An 18,412-nucleotide genomic window follows, 5' to 3' on the forward strand; every position below is an offset into this window, starting at 1 on the left:
ACGAAATTAGATGGAAGAAATCCATTGGTTAACATTTCTGTCATTTTGAAAATACGCAACGCTCTACATTTCCCGCCTACTTTCACAGCTCTGTCGCCTCATTCGTCTTCCAGTGTTAAAACATATCAGTGCCTGTTTTGTACGGCTTGTTTTCTACGTCCATCAATTCACCCCACCTTCAAAGTGAACAGGGTCGCAACTATTCGTCAAACCCTTCAATGTGGTTGGACAAACTGTAGACCAGCCCAAAAAATTCTTAAAGTAGAATTCCGTGTATTATTTTGAGCAAGCCGGGGTACTGTGGGAAGAGTGTAACGTTCTCTCTGTTGCCTCCTTAAGTTTAGAGTGGGAAGGAGAACGTTTCTTGTTTCACTCAATTTCAATTTATACTGTCATACAAGATAAATTATTTGGAGTTCTTATAAGATCAAAACCACATCAAGAATAGCATACTTAAATTTGATTTGGCAAGAAAGATGAAACATACCAATGGAAACGCCTGTTTGCAGTTTAAAAATGTTTCTTCGTTCGTAAAAATTCAATCGATTATGAAATCTCAGTAAATGCACTGTTGTACCAGAAAAATATTTCTCATCCCATGTGTAAAGGCTATAAATTCGCTGACAACATTGGACGCTTCATCAAGTAAAGCCAGTCTCTGAGGATGAAATTCTGCGGGCTTTCACCATACAGACTGCCGATTCTAGACAAAAAAAAAAAAAAAAAAACACGAGACACGGAAGGTTGAGTAGACTAATGTAACTCCACATTAGAAAACTACTGTTTGCAACATCAGCTGAAATTCAGTCAGGGTCGGAAGTATTTAGCAGACTTGAATTTCAGTCGTGTTTCCTTCTTTTGATTGATGATTTTAGCCTGAAATAGCATCCTGAGATTTATCGATTCACTTTACTACTGTCAACAGTGCGATTAATTCTTTCGGCTCTGGCAGATGGAGATGTGATTGACATTCTGACTAGAGTGAATCCAGTTCCGATTTTAACCCTATATTACAATACACGATCTGTTATAATGAAAGCTGTTTTCAGACGTTTGATTCATAGACATGGGGTCCTAACTGACAGACAGGATTTTCAGAGGGTCCAGAAAGTCTTTTTCATTACAAGTGTGCTACTTTGGTGACTCGCGGCGTTTGAGGTTACCGTCAGCACTCCACACCGCTCTCCGATCTGCCCTTATCCATGCCTAATTCGTATTATTAGCGCTATACTCTTTCCAAGAACTGATCAGGGCTGGTGCTGCTGTGAGGAGACGTGGCGTGGAATATAAACAGCAATCATTAATTGACTTGGTGTTACGGTCTACCTTAATCCGCGTCATAGTCTTTGTAACTGCCTGTGTAAGTAGCTCTTAGCTTCCCTGCTATTTGTTTGCCATTGTAATTCAGCGGCACCGCCATATGAACCGGGAATCATGGTATTCAGCACCGCACACACTCCAGAAAAATTGCTGTCCCTGGTTCTGAAACTACGTAGAAAACACTATTAACTGGCAGTCTCTCACAGTCCCTCTATAATGTGAACAGCTCACGTTCCTCTACATTCATCTTCTCAGGAGTGGCATGAGCAGAGGAAAGATCAGTGACACTGGACAAAGTAATTTTGAAAGCAATTTTAATGTGGCTTTACATAAATGTCTATAAAAGGGTGGTACAACAGGTCGGTGTCACGGGGTACTCTTAAAACAGGGAGGGAGGTTAGTGATAATGTAGAAGCAATGAGTCCGTCAAGAATCAGGCGATTAGTATATACAGTGCACTGCTCAGCTACTGGAACACAAGAAAGCAGCGGCTAGTAGGATTACAGCATGTGCAATACATAGTGTTTTTAAAAACCATACCTACTTAGTAAAATTGGCATTATACAAACAGCACAAAAGGTTAAAAAACTGCAAGTCCTTTTTCGCTACAGTTATGAACATAAGCCATCCACACTTTTCTCAGATGGTTTTCTATGTCGGCCTGCTTTTCGTGGCTGGAACCGTTTAGAGTCCAAAGAACATAGATAGAAACATGCTAGTACCAGGGGAGGGGGGTGTAAATTCAGTGACTTTCCTGAAGTGCACTCTGGCTCACTGAATGAGACCTAAATACACTACTGTCAGGTCATTGCTTTGGCCTAATGATTGTATGAAGAATGCTGGGAGCTCCAGCCCACCCCCTTCAGATCCTTGCACAGCAAACAATCTACATTCCCTTTTTATCTGTGCCGTAAATTACACATTTTAAACAGGAGACCATTCAGGCAGTTTACATGTACAGTCATAGACCTGTACCAACTTAGTAAGCAAAACTGTGTGCTTTAAGGTGTGCTTGCCTGTCAACCCCCCCCCCCCCCCCCCCCCCACTCCCTTTGGATGAAAGGGCACATGGTAAGTCTACCGCAGAACAGCCACCAGGTCTCACCTCTGCAATCTGTCACACTCAGATTCCACCGGACAAACAGCATATCAAATGTTTCTCTGCAGGTCGCATGGAGAGAGGAAGACAGGGAAATGACCATGAGTTACAGTGCACAGAAATAATTTAAACCAATATAGCACACCAGCTGAACAGCTTAATGTTAGACACCTTTCTACCCACTATGCCTGAAATCTCAGATACACAACCAGGTCAAAGGCTTACCGCTTGCTCTCAGTGACCAACCCTTCTACCCTCACTCTTCCTTCTTGAAATATTAAATGCATATGTTAATGCTGTAGTTTAACAATCCTTTAATGTATACAAATAAAGCTAGCAAAGCGGTACTGTATAATAACCACAGTGGAAAAATAGCAACTGTTTATGAACATGGTCAAACATTTCTCTTATTAACCATTTCCCTCATACCATTTTTGATACAGGACAAATTCCTCAGGCTTGGAACAAAACTTTTACATTGCATTTTTTTTCAGAGCTGCTTGAAATGGCTTCAGACATTCAAATTGCAAAAGACCTGCTATACAGAAGAGCAATCGATTATATCATATCCAATACAGATATGAAACACACATCTCCACACTGTTGCAAGGTATATCAGAATAGTTTTGTTTGACTGTATAGCTCACACAAGACACTTAGCATATTCCTATGTGTCCTGGGTATGAAGATTATCAAACTGCAAAAAATTTACAAAGATTAACCAAATTAGTAATAAATCATACAGATATTGATTAATTAATCAGAAGAATCTTGGAGTAGTCACTGTCTGAACTGCTGGAGTGTGATGTCCCATTCAAATTCACCGGTATGAATGCCAAGCTAATTTTCTACCTTATTGGAAGATCAACAAAGTTACAAAAAAAAAAAAACTACCCAGAATTCATTGCTGAATCCATGTCCATGTAACTGAATCTTGTTTAATGTTTCATAATGAGACACGTGAAACCAAATACTCCTGTAACAAAGCACATACGAGCCCAAGGACACATTATTATGTTCAAATGCTGATTTTAGATGCGGCTGATTTGGTGCTGAAAGGGTACAATGCGTTAAACCGAAAGGATAAATTCTATTTCACAGCCTCAATATCACCACATTCATATGCCATTTCAAAAATAACGCAATGATTGCATTGTTTACATGTGAAAACTCATGAGCGATGCAGTAGCCAGGCACTAATGCTGGTTTTGGCATTCACAGCCTCCTATACACGCAACAGAAAAGTACACCCAAACACACGCTGACTATATCAAAGGCCTTTTTGTCAAATAGCTGCCAAAAGTGTAATATTTGCCCCGGCAGACAATTTTTTTTTTGCTGTTTTTGTTTTAAATACAAATAAACAAATTCCTTACTGGTTGAGACAAAAATATAATTACAAATTAATGCAAAATAGTAAATGTTACAAAAAAGCATGAAGCAAAATCTACATATGACTGCTGGCTCCAATAATAACAGTTACATTAATAATACAATATGGTATTCCTTAATCCAATGAAAGAAAATATGAAGTAGCCCATTATCTCTTCCTTTTCAGTGGATTTTTTTCCCAGCTTCTGAAGCTGGAGGCCCAGGCTTTACAGGTGAACCAGGTTTTACCCCTGTAGTGCCTTTTCCAGACATAGCTGTTTTACTAATGCTGACACAATCTGCAAAAATGGTCCCAAAAGCAATGCAGAAACAGCTGTCTTCTACGTAACCCAATCGAAACTACCCAACTGTATGGACCGCTAGATTCTTTTCTGCTGGTGAATCTGAGAGAGCAAGTGATTGCAACTGTAGCCATGGGCTGCGGCCCAGATCACACAGTGCAGGATGGAAGCAGTTGTAGCTGTTTCCAGCTCTACAGTGGAAAAGGGGTATTACGGGCCAGTTCATTTCCATATTTACAGTGGAAAAGGGCTACAACGGGCCAGGCTGGTTCCAGCTCTGCAGATAAAGAGGGGTCTAATGAGCCAGGCTCGTTCCAGTTCTACAGTTCTCGGTTACATCCCCATCTCCACGCCAATAGCAGTCCCCAACGTCTCCAAATGGGCCTCGGATGGACTGGTTTTAACAATGTTGACACGAAAGCAGGGTGAAACAGCTCTATGAGGCATGAGTGTATTACAGGGACGTCTGAGCACAGCACTGTACAGAGACTTCTCTGGACGAGCAGAGCTTTCTCAGTGACAGACAGGAAGGAGTGCACTGGTCGTAGTGTGTAACTGGAATTCCACTGGCTTCACTACTGACTGTATGTCCTGGAGTAGGTCTACCTGGCAAGCATAGTGATACGTGCACACTACAAACAGATATCTCTACTAACTGTTAAGGGCCTGTAGTTTCTTTAAGTGGTAATCAATGTACAGTAATCCGGGATCAGTCCTCAACCCCACTCAAAATATTTGCCAACCACTCCTCAGCCATAGTTTAATAAGGTAACAAATTCAAAAATGCTGAAATTAGAGGTATGGAAAAAATTAATTCAACCTAAAACACTGAAACAGAAGATTTGCACTTGCTTCAGAGCCATGTTAGTGACACAGGCATTGAAATGAACACACAAATGGGTAGACATTACCCACAAAACGTGGGTTTCACACCAATGCCCTCTCTAGCAGGGCTCAAATCCAAATACTCCATACTCCAATATTTCCATTCCTCCCCTTCAAGAGTGGGGGGGTCAGGTAGTGATGGCTCTTACATTACTCCTACTGGTGACGTCTTGATACTCATGAAGTCAGAAAGGAGTGGGTGGTATGGATGTGGAGGGTATGACAGGCTTTTTTTCTTCTCAGTTATGACACATAGATTCCATTCCTTTCTGAACTGAGGTCCAACCATCCAATGACCAGATTAGCATCAGAAGCTTACAGAAGACATTTTCCTGAAATATTTGAATTTTCCTGGAGCCCTCAATCACACACCCCCCATACAACCTTCAGCCTTTCAACTCCTGTCCTTCAAACCAGTCTGCCGTCTCTCCAAGAAGCATCAATCCTGTGTGCTCTCACCAACCAGGAGAAATAAAAATGGATTTCTGTGATAAAAGTTCTTTTTTTTTTTTTTTCCTTTTTTTAAGGTCATGCTTTGCAAGTAAAGGGAGGAAATTTGACCTTAGGTTGCAAGTTTTTCTTTTCCTTATTCCTGTATTTTCTCATAGGCAGTTTGTAGCATTAAAAAACATTTAGAAAAAAGGAGTGTCCGTGCCCAGGGGGTTAGTGCTGGGCGGAGTCTCTGTACAGGTGCGCAGAAGCGGGGCGGGAAGAGGGGGGGGTTACTCAGATTTATGGCAGTACAGGTCTTTAAGTGCTTTCAGTTCCTCAATGAGGGTTTTGTTCTGGTTCTCCAGCACGGCCACACGGTTCTCCAGGCATTTGACATACTCCTTCTTCTTCCGGCGACACTCACGTGCTGCCTCCCTGTGGCAGAGAGGAGAAGGACGGTCAGCGGTTTCACATACCGCTCCAGTATGACTAAATTTTCATACGTGCTTATTACATCATAAGGTTGACACACAACCCTCTCTAACTGATTTTTTTGTTCTTTGGGAAACATGAACTGAACTGAAAATGATACCTAGGGAACAGGTTTAGCTGTATATACCAAGGACACACCATCAGGTGGCCCTACCGAGTCGGCCCATACCTGTTCTTCATCAGCCGAACCTCCCGTTTGCGGGTGGCCTCCTCGGCTCCTCCCTGACTGGGCAGGGTGGAGGACGACGCCATGACCACCCCGGGGGCGATGGTGCTGGTGGGGGCTGTGCGGATCTGGTAGGCCTGGACGTCCCCGGAGGCGGCTGCAGGAGTTGGGTGGGAGTAGAGAGTGGATTTGAAACAGGCTTAAGTCAATAAAACAGTTCATAGAAGTAAGTGAAATGATTCAGTCAGCTTTTCTGAGTGCGATTACTGTGTATCTGTGCTAATATAAACAAAGCAATCATGGCACCTTCGTGCGCAGATGCTATACATTTTCGTACAGCGGCTAGGTGCTTCTGCAGATATGCTCTACCCGTCTGCGTAGCGGCTGGACGTTTCTGCAGACTGGCTGCACCCATCTGTGCAGCTTGGTGACGTCACGTGCACACTCTCGCTCACCTTGCACCACCACCTGGTTGCTGGGCACCAGGATCTGCTGGCCGTCGCTGGTCTGGGCATACTGCAGGATGGTGGTGCTGGGCTGCGCAGCGGCAGCGTTGGTCATGGTCAGCGTCTGCAGGCCCTGCACCCCGTCTGTGCCGTTGCTGGCCAGCTGGATCGCCCCTCCCTGGGTGATGGCGACTAGGGGGTTGACAGAGATGTGAGAGATGCTTTCCCTGCTGGCAGAAAGGATTGGGAGCTGGCTGTTCTAGCTCTAGGCAGGACTCCTTCATGTGAAACAGTTACACTAATCATTCTCAGGTTTATTACTAGAATAGATGTGCAAAAATCTGGAACTGTGAAACCAATTAAGAACACTGCACGCGAGAAAAGAGGAGACAGCCTGTACTGAACATGGCACGAAACACAGTAGTCAGCAGTCTTCATAGAGGCAGATGTAATTAAGATTTATCATATTATGTTATAAATAGATAATGAATCTGTATATATGGGAAAAGGAACAGCGTGATATATTCTGCTGTATTTGCTTGTCATGTCTGTAAATTTGAAGAACAGGTGGGGTTACATACTGTACTGGCCACTGCTGGTCTGATAGATGGGCGTTGGCACGGTAACGGTAGTGATGGCTGGTGCGGAGTCCTCCTCAGATTTCTCCTCCTCTATGCGCGGGACACCAGGTGCATCTGACGACAGGTCATTCAGGATCTTCCTGAGGAGGTGGAAACATGTAGGATCAGTGAGACTGCTCCCCACAGCAAATATTTTGTATGACTGGTTCAAAGCAGTAACATGGAAGCTCGATCCGTTTTAGGGTTCATGAAGCCTCACGCACCCGTCAATACTTACAGTGGAAGAGGTGGGGGGGAGTTAAACTCAGCTCATGTGGGATGAACGTACAGAAACACACACACAAATTTCACCTGCCTTACACACTCCAGTCAAACACCACCATGGCTAACATCTGAAGCAGTCTGCACGCCCCTTTAAGAGGTGGCACACACCAGAGGAGAAGTTCTGCTCCTACCTGTAGGAGGGGCGTCTGGACAGGATCTCCCTACGCTTCTGGGAGTCCGTCACACTGTCCACTGACTCCTGAGAGTCCTCGCTCTCTGCGATTGTGGAGATCTGAAAGCACCGGAGCAGAGTCAAGTTATCATCCCAACTTATCCAAGGCATCAGCAACTTGCCAGCATTGTTGAATCAGTGGGGAATTATCCTATGAACACAAATTCAGACAATACCATTGCAGCCAATTAAGGTAATTAATCTGTAGGTGGAGAAAAAGGCTGTCTTCTCACTACAGGACATGCCATGGTCATGAGCTCGTACTAGTATTACTGAGGGATATGACATAAATGCACAGCCTTTTTCAGAGTAGTGCTGTCCCACACGGTGCTGCTGCAGTCACGAGATAGAGGGAACATGGTCTGTTCTCACCTGTACGGTTTGCACCTGGGGGGACTGAATGACTGAGGGCTGGGCCGCCTGGATGACCCCATGCACTTGCACCGTTTGACCGTTGGGTAGCTGGACGAGGGTGACAGTGGGGCTGGCTGAGGTGGCATGTGCAGCCGCCATGGAGACCTTCAGACGAGAGACACAGGTGCACTCAGTCCCCACCAAACACACATTCCCACACAGTAGGCCTCCTCAGCTAGAGTGTCAGTCGTGGCTACACTTCTAACTGAGACTTGGCAAAAAAACAAAAAGTAAACTTCTAACCCAGCTTCTCATATTGTGGAATTCAGTCCAAACTCAAACATATGTGTGCTTCGGTGGGGCACTGCAGGCTCCTGTTCAACTGTGCCACTACCACATGAGGTAGGGAGGCAGTCCAGCTACGGCAGGCTTGGCCCTGCCCACCTTCATGTTGCTCTGTCATCTGACACAGAACAAACACTGGGGACAGGAGCCTTTTCTGTTCCAACTCTTCTGCACACCTGCCTAGGACAAAAGTGACTTTTCTTTCTCTCTTAATTGAGCACCAGTGCTTACCAGAGTACAATGTGTGGCATGTTAAATGGATAAAACAACTCCGCCATTCTGTCAGTGAGTGCTGATCTCTTATTTTATTTTAAGTTTTAATTAAAACAAAGATTAATTAATGGATTTAATTAAAGACTGGACCTCCAGATGACTAGCAGACTAAATTACGGAAATAACATGTGCCTCACCAGAGCAACATGACAATCTCAGCATAAAAAGATGAGCAATTTAAACACTGAGTGAAGAATATGTGACTACTGAAGCATAAAATGAGCAATTCTATTTCTTTTCACCGGTAAGAACTATTTCAGCGTGGAACTTGGCTTCATGTCAACAAAACAGGAATGAATCTACACCTTGCACCCTTTCTGTCAGAAAGGGAGTGCACTGATGCTGGATCAGTTTTAGCTTTTTAAATCATGCTGGTTGTTTGAAGGCTTACGGGTTATGCGAGCTGATTCTGGATCAGTCCTCTGGAGCTTACCTGTGCCAGGCTGGCGATCTGCGCTTGTGCAATCTGCTGGCTATCGGTCTCAGAGACAGCAGTGTCCGCACCCTGCTGTGACTCGGCAGCTGATTCCATGGTCATTGAGTTAGCTGGGGACACACAAGAGGAGCAGAGCAGTGTTTCCGTTACCGCCTTCAGCTGGGGACACACAGAACAGCACAGCACTGGCTGGTGACCGCCGTCAATACACAAAGTCTGACTGTGTTTTTGGGGGGGGCTCTTCATTCAAAAAACTAGGCTGTGTATTCTAAAGTCCTGACCAAAACGGAGCCAAGCAAACCAAATTTTAGACTTTAGGTTGCATTCTTCATTTCACAGAAAATGATGAAGAAGAAGAATCTGTTTTGATAGTTGGTTTGTAAAAATACCAACTGACTGTCACTGATACACTGTGAGAGATAGTTTTTACGCCCCAAAATGGCAGAGGTGTAAATGGGCTCCCTACTTCTTTTGTGATTGACAGAGGAAGGCGGAGGAGGACAGCTTCAGCAGATCTGAGCACACATGGGCTCATACTTCATTAAAACTTGGGATAGATATCCTGGTGCTAGACCACTGAATGTGTCAAAAGCAAGTAAAACATCTGTAAAATCAATTCTAAAATGTCCAGACAACCGTTGCAAGGAGGAATGAAGAATGGGATTCTTTTTTTGTCTGAGCCAATATTCTCCCAGGTGCATTCTGCACTAACACTGCGGGATATTCCTTGACTGCCCTTAATAAAGTATATCTGCTCTTGAGGTTTATCTTTGTTTGGCACTAAGGGACTGCGGTGAAATTCTCCACACTACGGATGAGCTTTTTTCATCCCCCCAAAAGCATAACAGACACAGGGATCAGGGAGCCGAGACGTCATTACAACAACAGTGCTAGTATCTGATTTCGGTGCCGAGTTGGTTCAGAGACACCGTCCAATGGCTGCACGGCTGTTAGGTTTCAGCTACGTGCTCCTTGCATGTTTCGACAAAGTTGACCTGTACGCGAGATGGTCTTACATAAACATCTCATGCCGTGCAGTTAACCGCGTGCAACCACTTCTGGCACAGCTCCAAGCAGCTGCTGTTACTCCAAACTGTTCCTGTGAAAAATACTCCTCCCTCTGTACAGGATGTTACATAGGAGACACCCATACCAAGGTAAATGGGAACACTGCACTCAACAGGGGAAGAGGAGGAAGAACGGTGTTCAAAGGCACTGTTGTACTGTTCCAGTCTGGTGTGCCTGTTATCACCAGCACTGACTCTTGCAGCATATGCGGCAGCATATGTAATAGATGCACTGAATATGACAACACAAGGAGGATGGAATTAGCTCGGGCTGGACACTGACAGGGACTGCAAAGAGGCAGCCACCATGCATCTACACACTAGGGTACTCACTGGAACTACACTGGCACCTACAACAGCAGTTTAGGATAAAGTAGTGATAACACAGTAGAAACCACACACCAGCATGGCAATAAAAGCTTGCATTTACCTAAACTTCCCTGAGCATGTAGCTTCTTAAACAGATACAAAGCACAAAGCATCAATCACACTGAAATTAAGTGGTATTAGAGTTGCATTGCAGTGCTACCCCAACACTCACAATGAGCTGAGAGAGAGGACCTTGTAGGAACAACCCTGGCAGAACAGAGATATCTTGCCACACCCGTCCACGGGGGGCAGGCTGGGGAGCGGGGGGTGGGGGGGGGGGTGTAGTTTGTGGTTCGTGTCAGTGCACAGTGTGAAGCAGAGATTCTAAAGCCTACTGTCTCATCCAGTTTCCAGTTCCACCCAGATCCAGTACCTTAACAGTGTGAAAACCCTAAACAAACTCCTACTGGCAGCAGAGCTTCTCACTTCTGCCACTGTCTCACTGCCAGGTTTGGAGGAGGAAACTTCTATTTGATTGATTCAGTGTCATAAGGCTCTCTCTCCACTTTCTCTTAAGAGCTGAAAAAAAATCCTTGTTTCTGATACCTTTGTTTGACAACAGTGTACAGACGGTGACGTGGTCTGTTGAAACTATGGGAGGTGAGAGGCAGAGCTGTACAGAGACTCAGGGGTTAATTATGGCTCACACACACACAGAAAGGGGAATGGAATGCCACTCTATGAAGTGGGGAAAAGAACAATTATTCCTGAACACAGTGAGTGAAAACAAGTGAGATAGGGAAAACTGCTGCGCAAGTTGGAACAAGAAGGCGCCCATTTTGTTTCCACAGAGAGCATTCATAGGAAATACCTCAAAGACACGCTGGAGTGGAGGAGAGAGAGAATTCTGCAGGAACTCTGCAAACTGCACACAGTCACAGCTCTGCTCCAACACACACATACACACACACACTCTCACACTCACAAACACCTCTGCCCTAAGACAGACGCACACACACACACACACACCTTTGCTCTAACACACACGCACCATTCTATTCTGTACCAGACGATCCATCTCATGGTCGAGGAATGTGTCACTTCCCACCCTGCAGCTGCTACCCGCTGGGGAGCCATGTCAATGTTTCCCCTTACAGTGTATCCCTGCAGTGCCAATGTCTGCCCATACAGTATATCCCTGCAGCTCCAGGGTAATGTTTCCCTTTACAGTATATCCTTGCAGCACCAGGGTAATGTTTCAGTGTCTTACCCAATAAATGGTGCTTAGATGCTAGCCACTGCACAAACAATATAACACCTGATAAAGAACCTCCTCATAAGGATGGTGCTGTGTGAAAATGTCATAGGAATGTTGGGAAAATGTTATTAATTGTTAAAACTTGTAATTAATTGCTTACTGAATCTTGTTCCTTGCAGGGTTAAAACTAAATATATTTTAGTGGATTTAAAACCATATTTAAAACCACTGATTCCACATATAGCTTCCACTAAGAATCACAATGTGGCTGAAAAACTGAAGAAAGCATCATTTAAGCGCTCAAATCAATGACAGACTCGTTTAATAGGTTGTTTGTGTTTTCCCCTCCAATTATAAAGGTTCATACCCAGCTAGGAAGGGTTTTAAAATTTTCCTCAGAGAGCTTGTTGTTCCTACTGATGTTTTTTGAGGCCAGACATAAGCCAGGGCACCAGAGCACATTTCCAGGCCCATCTTTAATCCCTCGTGAACACAAAGCCAGAACAGAACCAGAGCTGCTGTTAACATGAGCATGGCAAACACAAAGTCAGAAGTCAGCCAGAGCTGATGTTAAAATAAAGGGGGCAATATGTACTCCCTTTTGACACTGCAGAGAAAAAGTAAAAGGTGTTTAATATAATACTGATGCAGCCAAGAACACTAAACTTTTTTTTAAATACAAGCTGATAAACGGCAACCTTTTCTGTGCTATAGAGAGACCCTTTTGGACTTTCCCAGGAATTGCCCCAAGTTTTTGTCCCTCCTTTAGGTGATTAGACATCAACAGTATATATGCTTCTCATTTTTTTCTGTAAATTACATACAAGAACATAAATACTTTTGTATGCTCATTATTTCAGTTTTTTGATAAAGATAAACTTCCTACTCTTAAGACTAGCGAAACAAAGGCAGAACAATAAGAAATTCCCAACTCCTAGCTATGGTGAGAACAGTGATCATTTATTGCATGAAGGCGGAGTTTGCTGTGAAGTAGATATTCACTTTTTCTGAATTCCCGTTCAGTGTCGGGATTCAGGGGCAGCGAGGGACTCTCAACACTCAGTGAAAACTAACCATTCATAATGCATGGTGTCTTCGATAGGCCGGTAATGAAATGACAGCAAAGACAGCAGGAGACACGTAAACAATAAATAAATAGCAGGGTAGCGTGACAGAAACAACTGACGACTTTATTTATCCCGGGATTATGACAAATGCTGTAAAACCTTAAAAGTCCAGAATCACGAGCAGTGGGAGGCACCGTATGTCTCCGAAACGTTTGCCGAGTCCTGGGATGGTGTCACCCAGTACGATTCACCGATTTCAGAACCCCTGCGGGGGTGTGCGCTTCTGCAGTAGCCAGCTCAATGCCTGTCAGGTTCAGTCGCTTGCGACTTTCAAAAATGATACTATGTGTACTAGGTTTAGACAGCAGTACATCTCGCTACCAACAGCTCAATGTAAACAACTTCGCCTCGCAGCAAACCTTTTTTTGCAGAGACAAATCGTCTTCCCCGCCGTTGCAAAGTATTATTTCAAAGTTTAAATCACAGTCGTACAATATGGCAACAGAATAATTAATAGACACACGCGTGGTTTGTTATAGCCACTTGAAGCAGTAGCTAACCCACAGCTGGTCATCTGCTTGCCTCCGGGTACATGCTTGAAAAGCTGGAGTCGTCTGCAAGCAACGCAAGTTACCGCCTTTTCCCATTTCAAATCAATACGTTAGAATGCAGCCCGTTGTACCCAATTTGTACCGAGATTACAAATACGAAAAATCGCAGAGGCTTACAGTGCAACCCCAAGCAGGACACTTCTCCACATTACAAATTTTGGAGCGGTGCTAAATTTTCCCCTGCAGCTAGTCAGCTAACGTTACTCACTTGCAAACTTGCCCCAATTATTAGCTACCTAGCTAGCTAGCGTGCAAAACTAAGACAGACTATTTAGCTAACTAGTTAGCTGCATTGCCAGATAATCGTGCCAGGCAGATAACCAGTAATCACTATGCTAATGCTCTGTCTTATCTAGCGTTTTTAAACACAGCAGTATTTTTCCAATGGTCAAATAAAAGTTAGAGACCATCACTTCAATATTCTTGTGGCTAAGGTTCCAATGCACGGGTGCGCAGAGAACCAAGATGGGGATCACGAAGAATGTCATCTACAAACGCACTACTGCATCAGTGATATCGTGCTTGATGACACGGAGAGAGACCTTAGAAAGACAGCTAGCATCACAGACTGCGTTCTGCAAACACGCCGCGCTTCCCTCGTGGACCGCAGTCCCCGCTCCATGCATTCTTCCAGCCGCAGCCTCCCCTCCCTGCAACAAGCTCGCCGCCGCCATGATCTCTTTGTTTCCTCCGGGTCGACTACGACAACATTCTCTCCCTCTTTGAGACGTGCCCTGTCTCCCTCCCACCCCGGACACTTGTCTTCCCTTACCGATACAGACTCCCTCCGTCACTCCCGGGCCTTCGGAGCTCCACTTTTATTCAGGCCGACACGTAAGAGACCGCGTCAGGCTACACCTCCGTCGCGTCACCGGGAACAACAACACGGAGAACGAGGGAGACGAAAATCAACTCAGCGGCACCATCGAGAACGACCGAATCAGATACGGAACATGCCGAACTCGTTACGTATATATCCGAGCTTCGCCCGAATCGTAACGGAAATTCACGGAAATATTCACACGATTATCTGCGCTCGTGCCAACTCCAGAATGTCGCGTGAAAGCATTTTTTAATTTCAATCGTTTCCTAAAACCGGATTAAGGAATGACTAACCAAATAGGCTACAAATCCCAGTTATATGTCTATAGATGAAGGATTTATGAAGCAAGTTTTAATGTACTGAATATATCGTTTAAAATTTAATTTATATTTAAATACAATACGTCAAGATCTAAATGCATTTAATATGTATTTAAGCATATTAAAGCTAAATATTCATACAGTTATGACATAGGATTTGTGATTATTGCCATACATGCAATGCATGAGAGAGGGAAAACTCATCTGAGTTACATCGATGGCAAGGTAAAGTGAAGAATGGTCAGAGCTCTACATTAGTTTATGAATGAAAAAAATCATATGAAAACCTTACCTAAAATTTTCATATAGTTATGACTTAGTGTATGAATGATTGGGCCTTTGACAAAGCCAAATGGTAAGTGCTAGCATACAATATTTTTATGTGACTTTTGTCACAGTTATGCTTACTGCAGTGTCATGGAAGTCTAATTTCAATAAGCATACCACTGATTCTCTTTGACACAAAAAATTAGCTCACTAATGTTTGAACCTACAAAAATGTCACAAACAATTATTCATATATAATTCCTTTGTGCTCTGTTGTGTTGTGATAACATATTTCCAATGCCTTAGTTTTTGAGGATATTAAAATATTTTAAAGGACCTCATTTGGCACCACAACAGTATCAAAATTTTACAAAATATATGTCATTAATTTGTGGTAGCTGTTTTGTGTGTGCTTCTGATAATGTAGGTTTGCTACCTGATATCACGCAATTCATAAAGGATGGCAAATGTTGCAACCATGAAATGAATCATGTCGTGAAAATGATTTTGTCACAGCACAAATTAATACAAACAAATGAAACATACTGGGTGTAATTTGGGCATTATGTGGATGCTGACTGAGGTCTGGCAAAAGAGAATACTTGGGCCAATTGAGGATCAGACCAAAACATATGAAAACATAATGCTTTATAACTGCTTTATTGCTTTTAAGCTGTCATGGAAATTTAAGACCGGTAACCACCTTATAATATCACCAAGGTGTCCATCAAACTATTTTTGTTAACATGTTATGTTAAACGTATTAATTAAGTGGCTATTAGGTGGTCCCACTCCTTCAGCTAAACATGACTTATGGTGATATAGAAAATAAACTGGATGGTAGATCTCTAGGATCGGGTTTGGGGGCCACTACAATAGAAAAAAGCATCTTTGCATCCTGTATCTACAGCTTTAGCAACCAGATTTTCATCCTTTATAAAACTGTCATCCACCAGAGTAATGGTATATTTCCCTCCCTCCCTTCTTAAGCAGATGAAAACTCCTACCAGTTACAATTCACTGCTAACATCTGTGGATGATATCAAGGCTCTTTCTGATTGTTAAAGGGGGGGGCATCATACATAAGAGCATTAATCAAATGAGTGAATATAATTTACACCACACCAAATGTATATCTTTTTAGTTAGTGCCTGCTGGATGTCAAAAATGTAAATGTAATGGTAACTGTGTTCATCATGTTCATTTCTCTGGATAGGAGCATGTGCAGGAGGTCAAAAATGTAAGCATAATGTTAAATGTTCTCACATCTTGTACGTAGCTCTGTATTGTCTTCTAAGTGACCAAAATGTAAATGTGATTTAGGGCTTACAATAAAGAAATAAGCTTAGATGTAATGCATGGTTAAATCTACAAGAGACCTAACCATTTAAGGTCCTCTTTTCCAAAACTGAAGGAATATTTGGCATGAGTTATCCTGCTGTAACAATGAGCATTATGGTCGGATAAGATAATAAAAAAGACAATAATTCTACCTTTTGTGTAGAATAATAAAACACAGTTAGACACATCAGTGCCACCAGGTCTTTAGTTAATTAATGGACGTCTGTGACATGATGTCTGTTGTGGCCACACTGTGCCAGGTGGTGGTTTGATAAGACACAGACTCTGAAAATGACTGGACCTTGGCCCACAGCCATTTTATTACCTTTCACAGTTTACAACAAGGCGAAAACAAAGAAGCAACGACTAAAGAAACCACAGACCAAACGGAACAATATCCCCATATAAGAGTAACTCCAAGGTAGCCCCCCTGCCTACAGGACAAGGTTAAGAAAAACATTTCCAGGGAGTCTGAACCCACAGCAACTGTGTCCACGAATGTTTCCCTTCAAAAGCATGAAGGTGCTGCCTTGATGAAAGGCTTGATCGAGGCAAGGACCCGAACCTTGGCTGACTGCCAATCACCACAGCTGTGCATGCCTGTAGGTCAGGCTGCTGTCTGAGTTCCTGAAGGCTGCCTATGTTTTGGAAGAATAGAAGAAGAAAGAATGACAGTGATCAAAGCATGGGAGCAGTACCCACACCACCCCTTCTGTCATTGCAAGGTCGCGAATGCAATTAACTTTCCAATGTGGTTAATATTTTCTGTATTGCATAGATCTGACAAGCACCATTTCCACCACCCAAACTGCCTACTTGAAAGTATTTGTTTCTGAGAGAAATTTGCAATAGTTTTTGATGCCATCCCTATAAATCTGTTTCATTTTTGCAAATCATCTTCAACCACCTCCAACATGTCAGCAACTTGCATGTAGGTCAGGTCCAGAGAAAAGGTTCAATAACACTCTCAGACAGGTTTTACTCATTTTCTTCTGAGTTCTCGTTTTGAGGATAAGATTTATTAAATGAAGGAATCACAGCTGTAAGGGGACACCAATTTTTAGTCTACGCTCAAAAGTAAGAGAATTTGTTTTTGTTGTATTTTTTTATTTATTTATTTTTTTACTTTTTGGACAGTCTTCGCTTTCTGTAGAAATCATTTGGAAACCCCATGGCATTAATTTTTTTGATTGTGTAATTTTGAATGCATTTTTGAAAAAAAAAAAAAACTTGACACAAGCTGGTTTTGATCTGTTTAATATATTCATGTGCTTTGCTCTAAAGGATGTTATTTGTAATTGGTAAAATTCAAATACTGTAAAATCTCTGGTATGTATTGTTAACAATTACTGTTACTGCTACTGTATCTGTGCTGCAGGACCGCGGACAGTGTCAGACCCACTAACAGGCATGGGAGCAGCTGCAGCTTGGCACTGATCACTGGGCCTGCTGCTTGTGGCCCTATCAATCAGGGGGCCCTGTATAAAGGCACAGCTCCTGTGATATTCGGGGTGGAGAGTTTCCTGGAGGTTTATGGTTGAATCTGTTGCTCCTGGATTCTGGAAGGCTCCTTCCACATACTGCATATTTGGAAGCTCCTATAGCCTCTCTGGTTTTGAAGTATAGTGAACTAGATCTCTTCGTGGATGGAGCAGTCTTGTGCTTTAGTCCAGTCTGGCTAAAATGAGAAAACCAGCTGCTGTAACTTTTGCCTGTCATTGTTCCTCCTGCCTTTTCCTCCTAACTTGTAGTTATATGAAAACAAAGTTATGCATAATTTGTATGGATAAATGGCAATTTCATGAGCCTGTGCATATTTTGTTAAAACAGTCTGAAGCAATTTGGGTCTCCAGGGCTGACTCTTTATCCTTTGCAGAGTGTGAAAATTTACTTTACTCTTTATACACACACAAATAATATTATGTGTACTCCTTATACTACCTTATAGATAATGCTAACACATTGTTTTATAAGCACTGCGTTCACATAACAAACACTCCTATGTATTTGTGGCTTTTAGGACCATTCTACATTTACAGTATCAATATGACTTACATATGAGGAACATGAATCTCTAGTGGATCTAGAAATGGTAACTCATAACATCAAAGTAAAAAGAAAAGGCAACACTTTTCTGAATATTAATTTTCAGTTGCCCCATGGTTGCAGAGTGTAGTGATCTCAGTGGTATATATGGTTTGAAGACTACTTGTAGATATGAGGGGGCTCTTCCATTCACTGTCCTGTACATTAAGAAGTGCTCAGCTACTAAATACCAATCACATTCAATCAAACTATGTGAATGAACTTAGAAGAAGTAAAAAAGCTGCTTTATCATTTAAATGTATTAG

At 42.9% G+C, this 18,412-nt stretch overlaps 1 protein-coding gene across 2 annotated transcripts; it reads right to left on the minus strand.

Annotated features, from left to right (window-relative positions):
* Positions 1–3,882: 3,882 nt before the first annotated feature.
* LOC118786062 (cyclic AMP-responsive element-binding protein 1-like) lies at positions 3,883–14,232 on the minus strand. 2 transcript variants are annotated; one of them, XM_036541094.1, is made up of 8 exons: positions 14,083–14,232; positions 8,996–9,108; positions 7,963–8,109; positions 7,550–7,650; positions 7,095–7,234; positions 6,523–6,705; positions 6,071–6,224; positions 3,883–5,844 (listed from the first exon to the last, which is right to left on the minus strand). In XM_036541094.1, exons 2-8 carry the CDS (start codon positions 9,098–9,100, stop codon positions 5,700–5,702), a joined length of 975 nt encoding a protein of 324 aa, XP_036396987.1. In that variant the 5' UTR covers positions 9,101–9,108; positions 14,083–14,232; the 3' UTR covers positions 3,883–5,699. The 2 variants fall into 2 exon arrangements, with proteins under 2 accessions (XP_036396987.1, XP_036396988.1); XM_036541095.1 differs by lacking the exon at positions 14,083–14,232 and adding an exon at positions 13,853–14,071.
* Positions 14,233–18,412: the final 4,180 nt, after the last annotated feature.

The sequence above is a fragment of the Megalops cyprinoides genome, chromosome 11 (assembly GCF_013368585.1).
Source record: "Megalops cyprinoides isolate fMegCyp1 chromosome 11, fMegCyp1.pri, whole genome shotgun sequence".
Classification (NCBI taxonomy): Eukaryota; Metazoa; Chordata; class Actinopteri; order Elopiformes; family Megalopidae; genus Megalops; species Megalops cyprinoides.

Coding starts and splice junctions, on each gene's coding strand:
- LOC118786062 (XM_036541094.1), bottom strand. CDS start 9,100: ATGACCATGGAATCAGCTGCCGAGTCACAGCAGGGTGCGGACACTGCT. Junction 8,110..8,995: donor AGATCGCCAGCCTGGCACAG/GTAAGCTCCAGA, acceptor TCTCGTCTGAAG/GTCTCCATGGCGGCTGCACA. Junction 7,651..7,962: donor CCCAGGTGCAAACCGTACAG/GTGAGAACAGAC, acceptor CGGTGCTTTCAG/ATCTCCACAATCGCAGAGAG.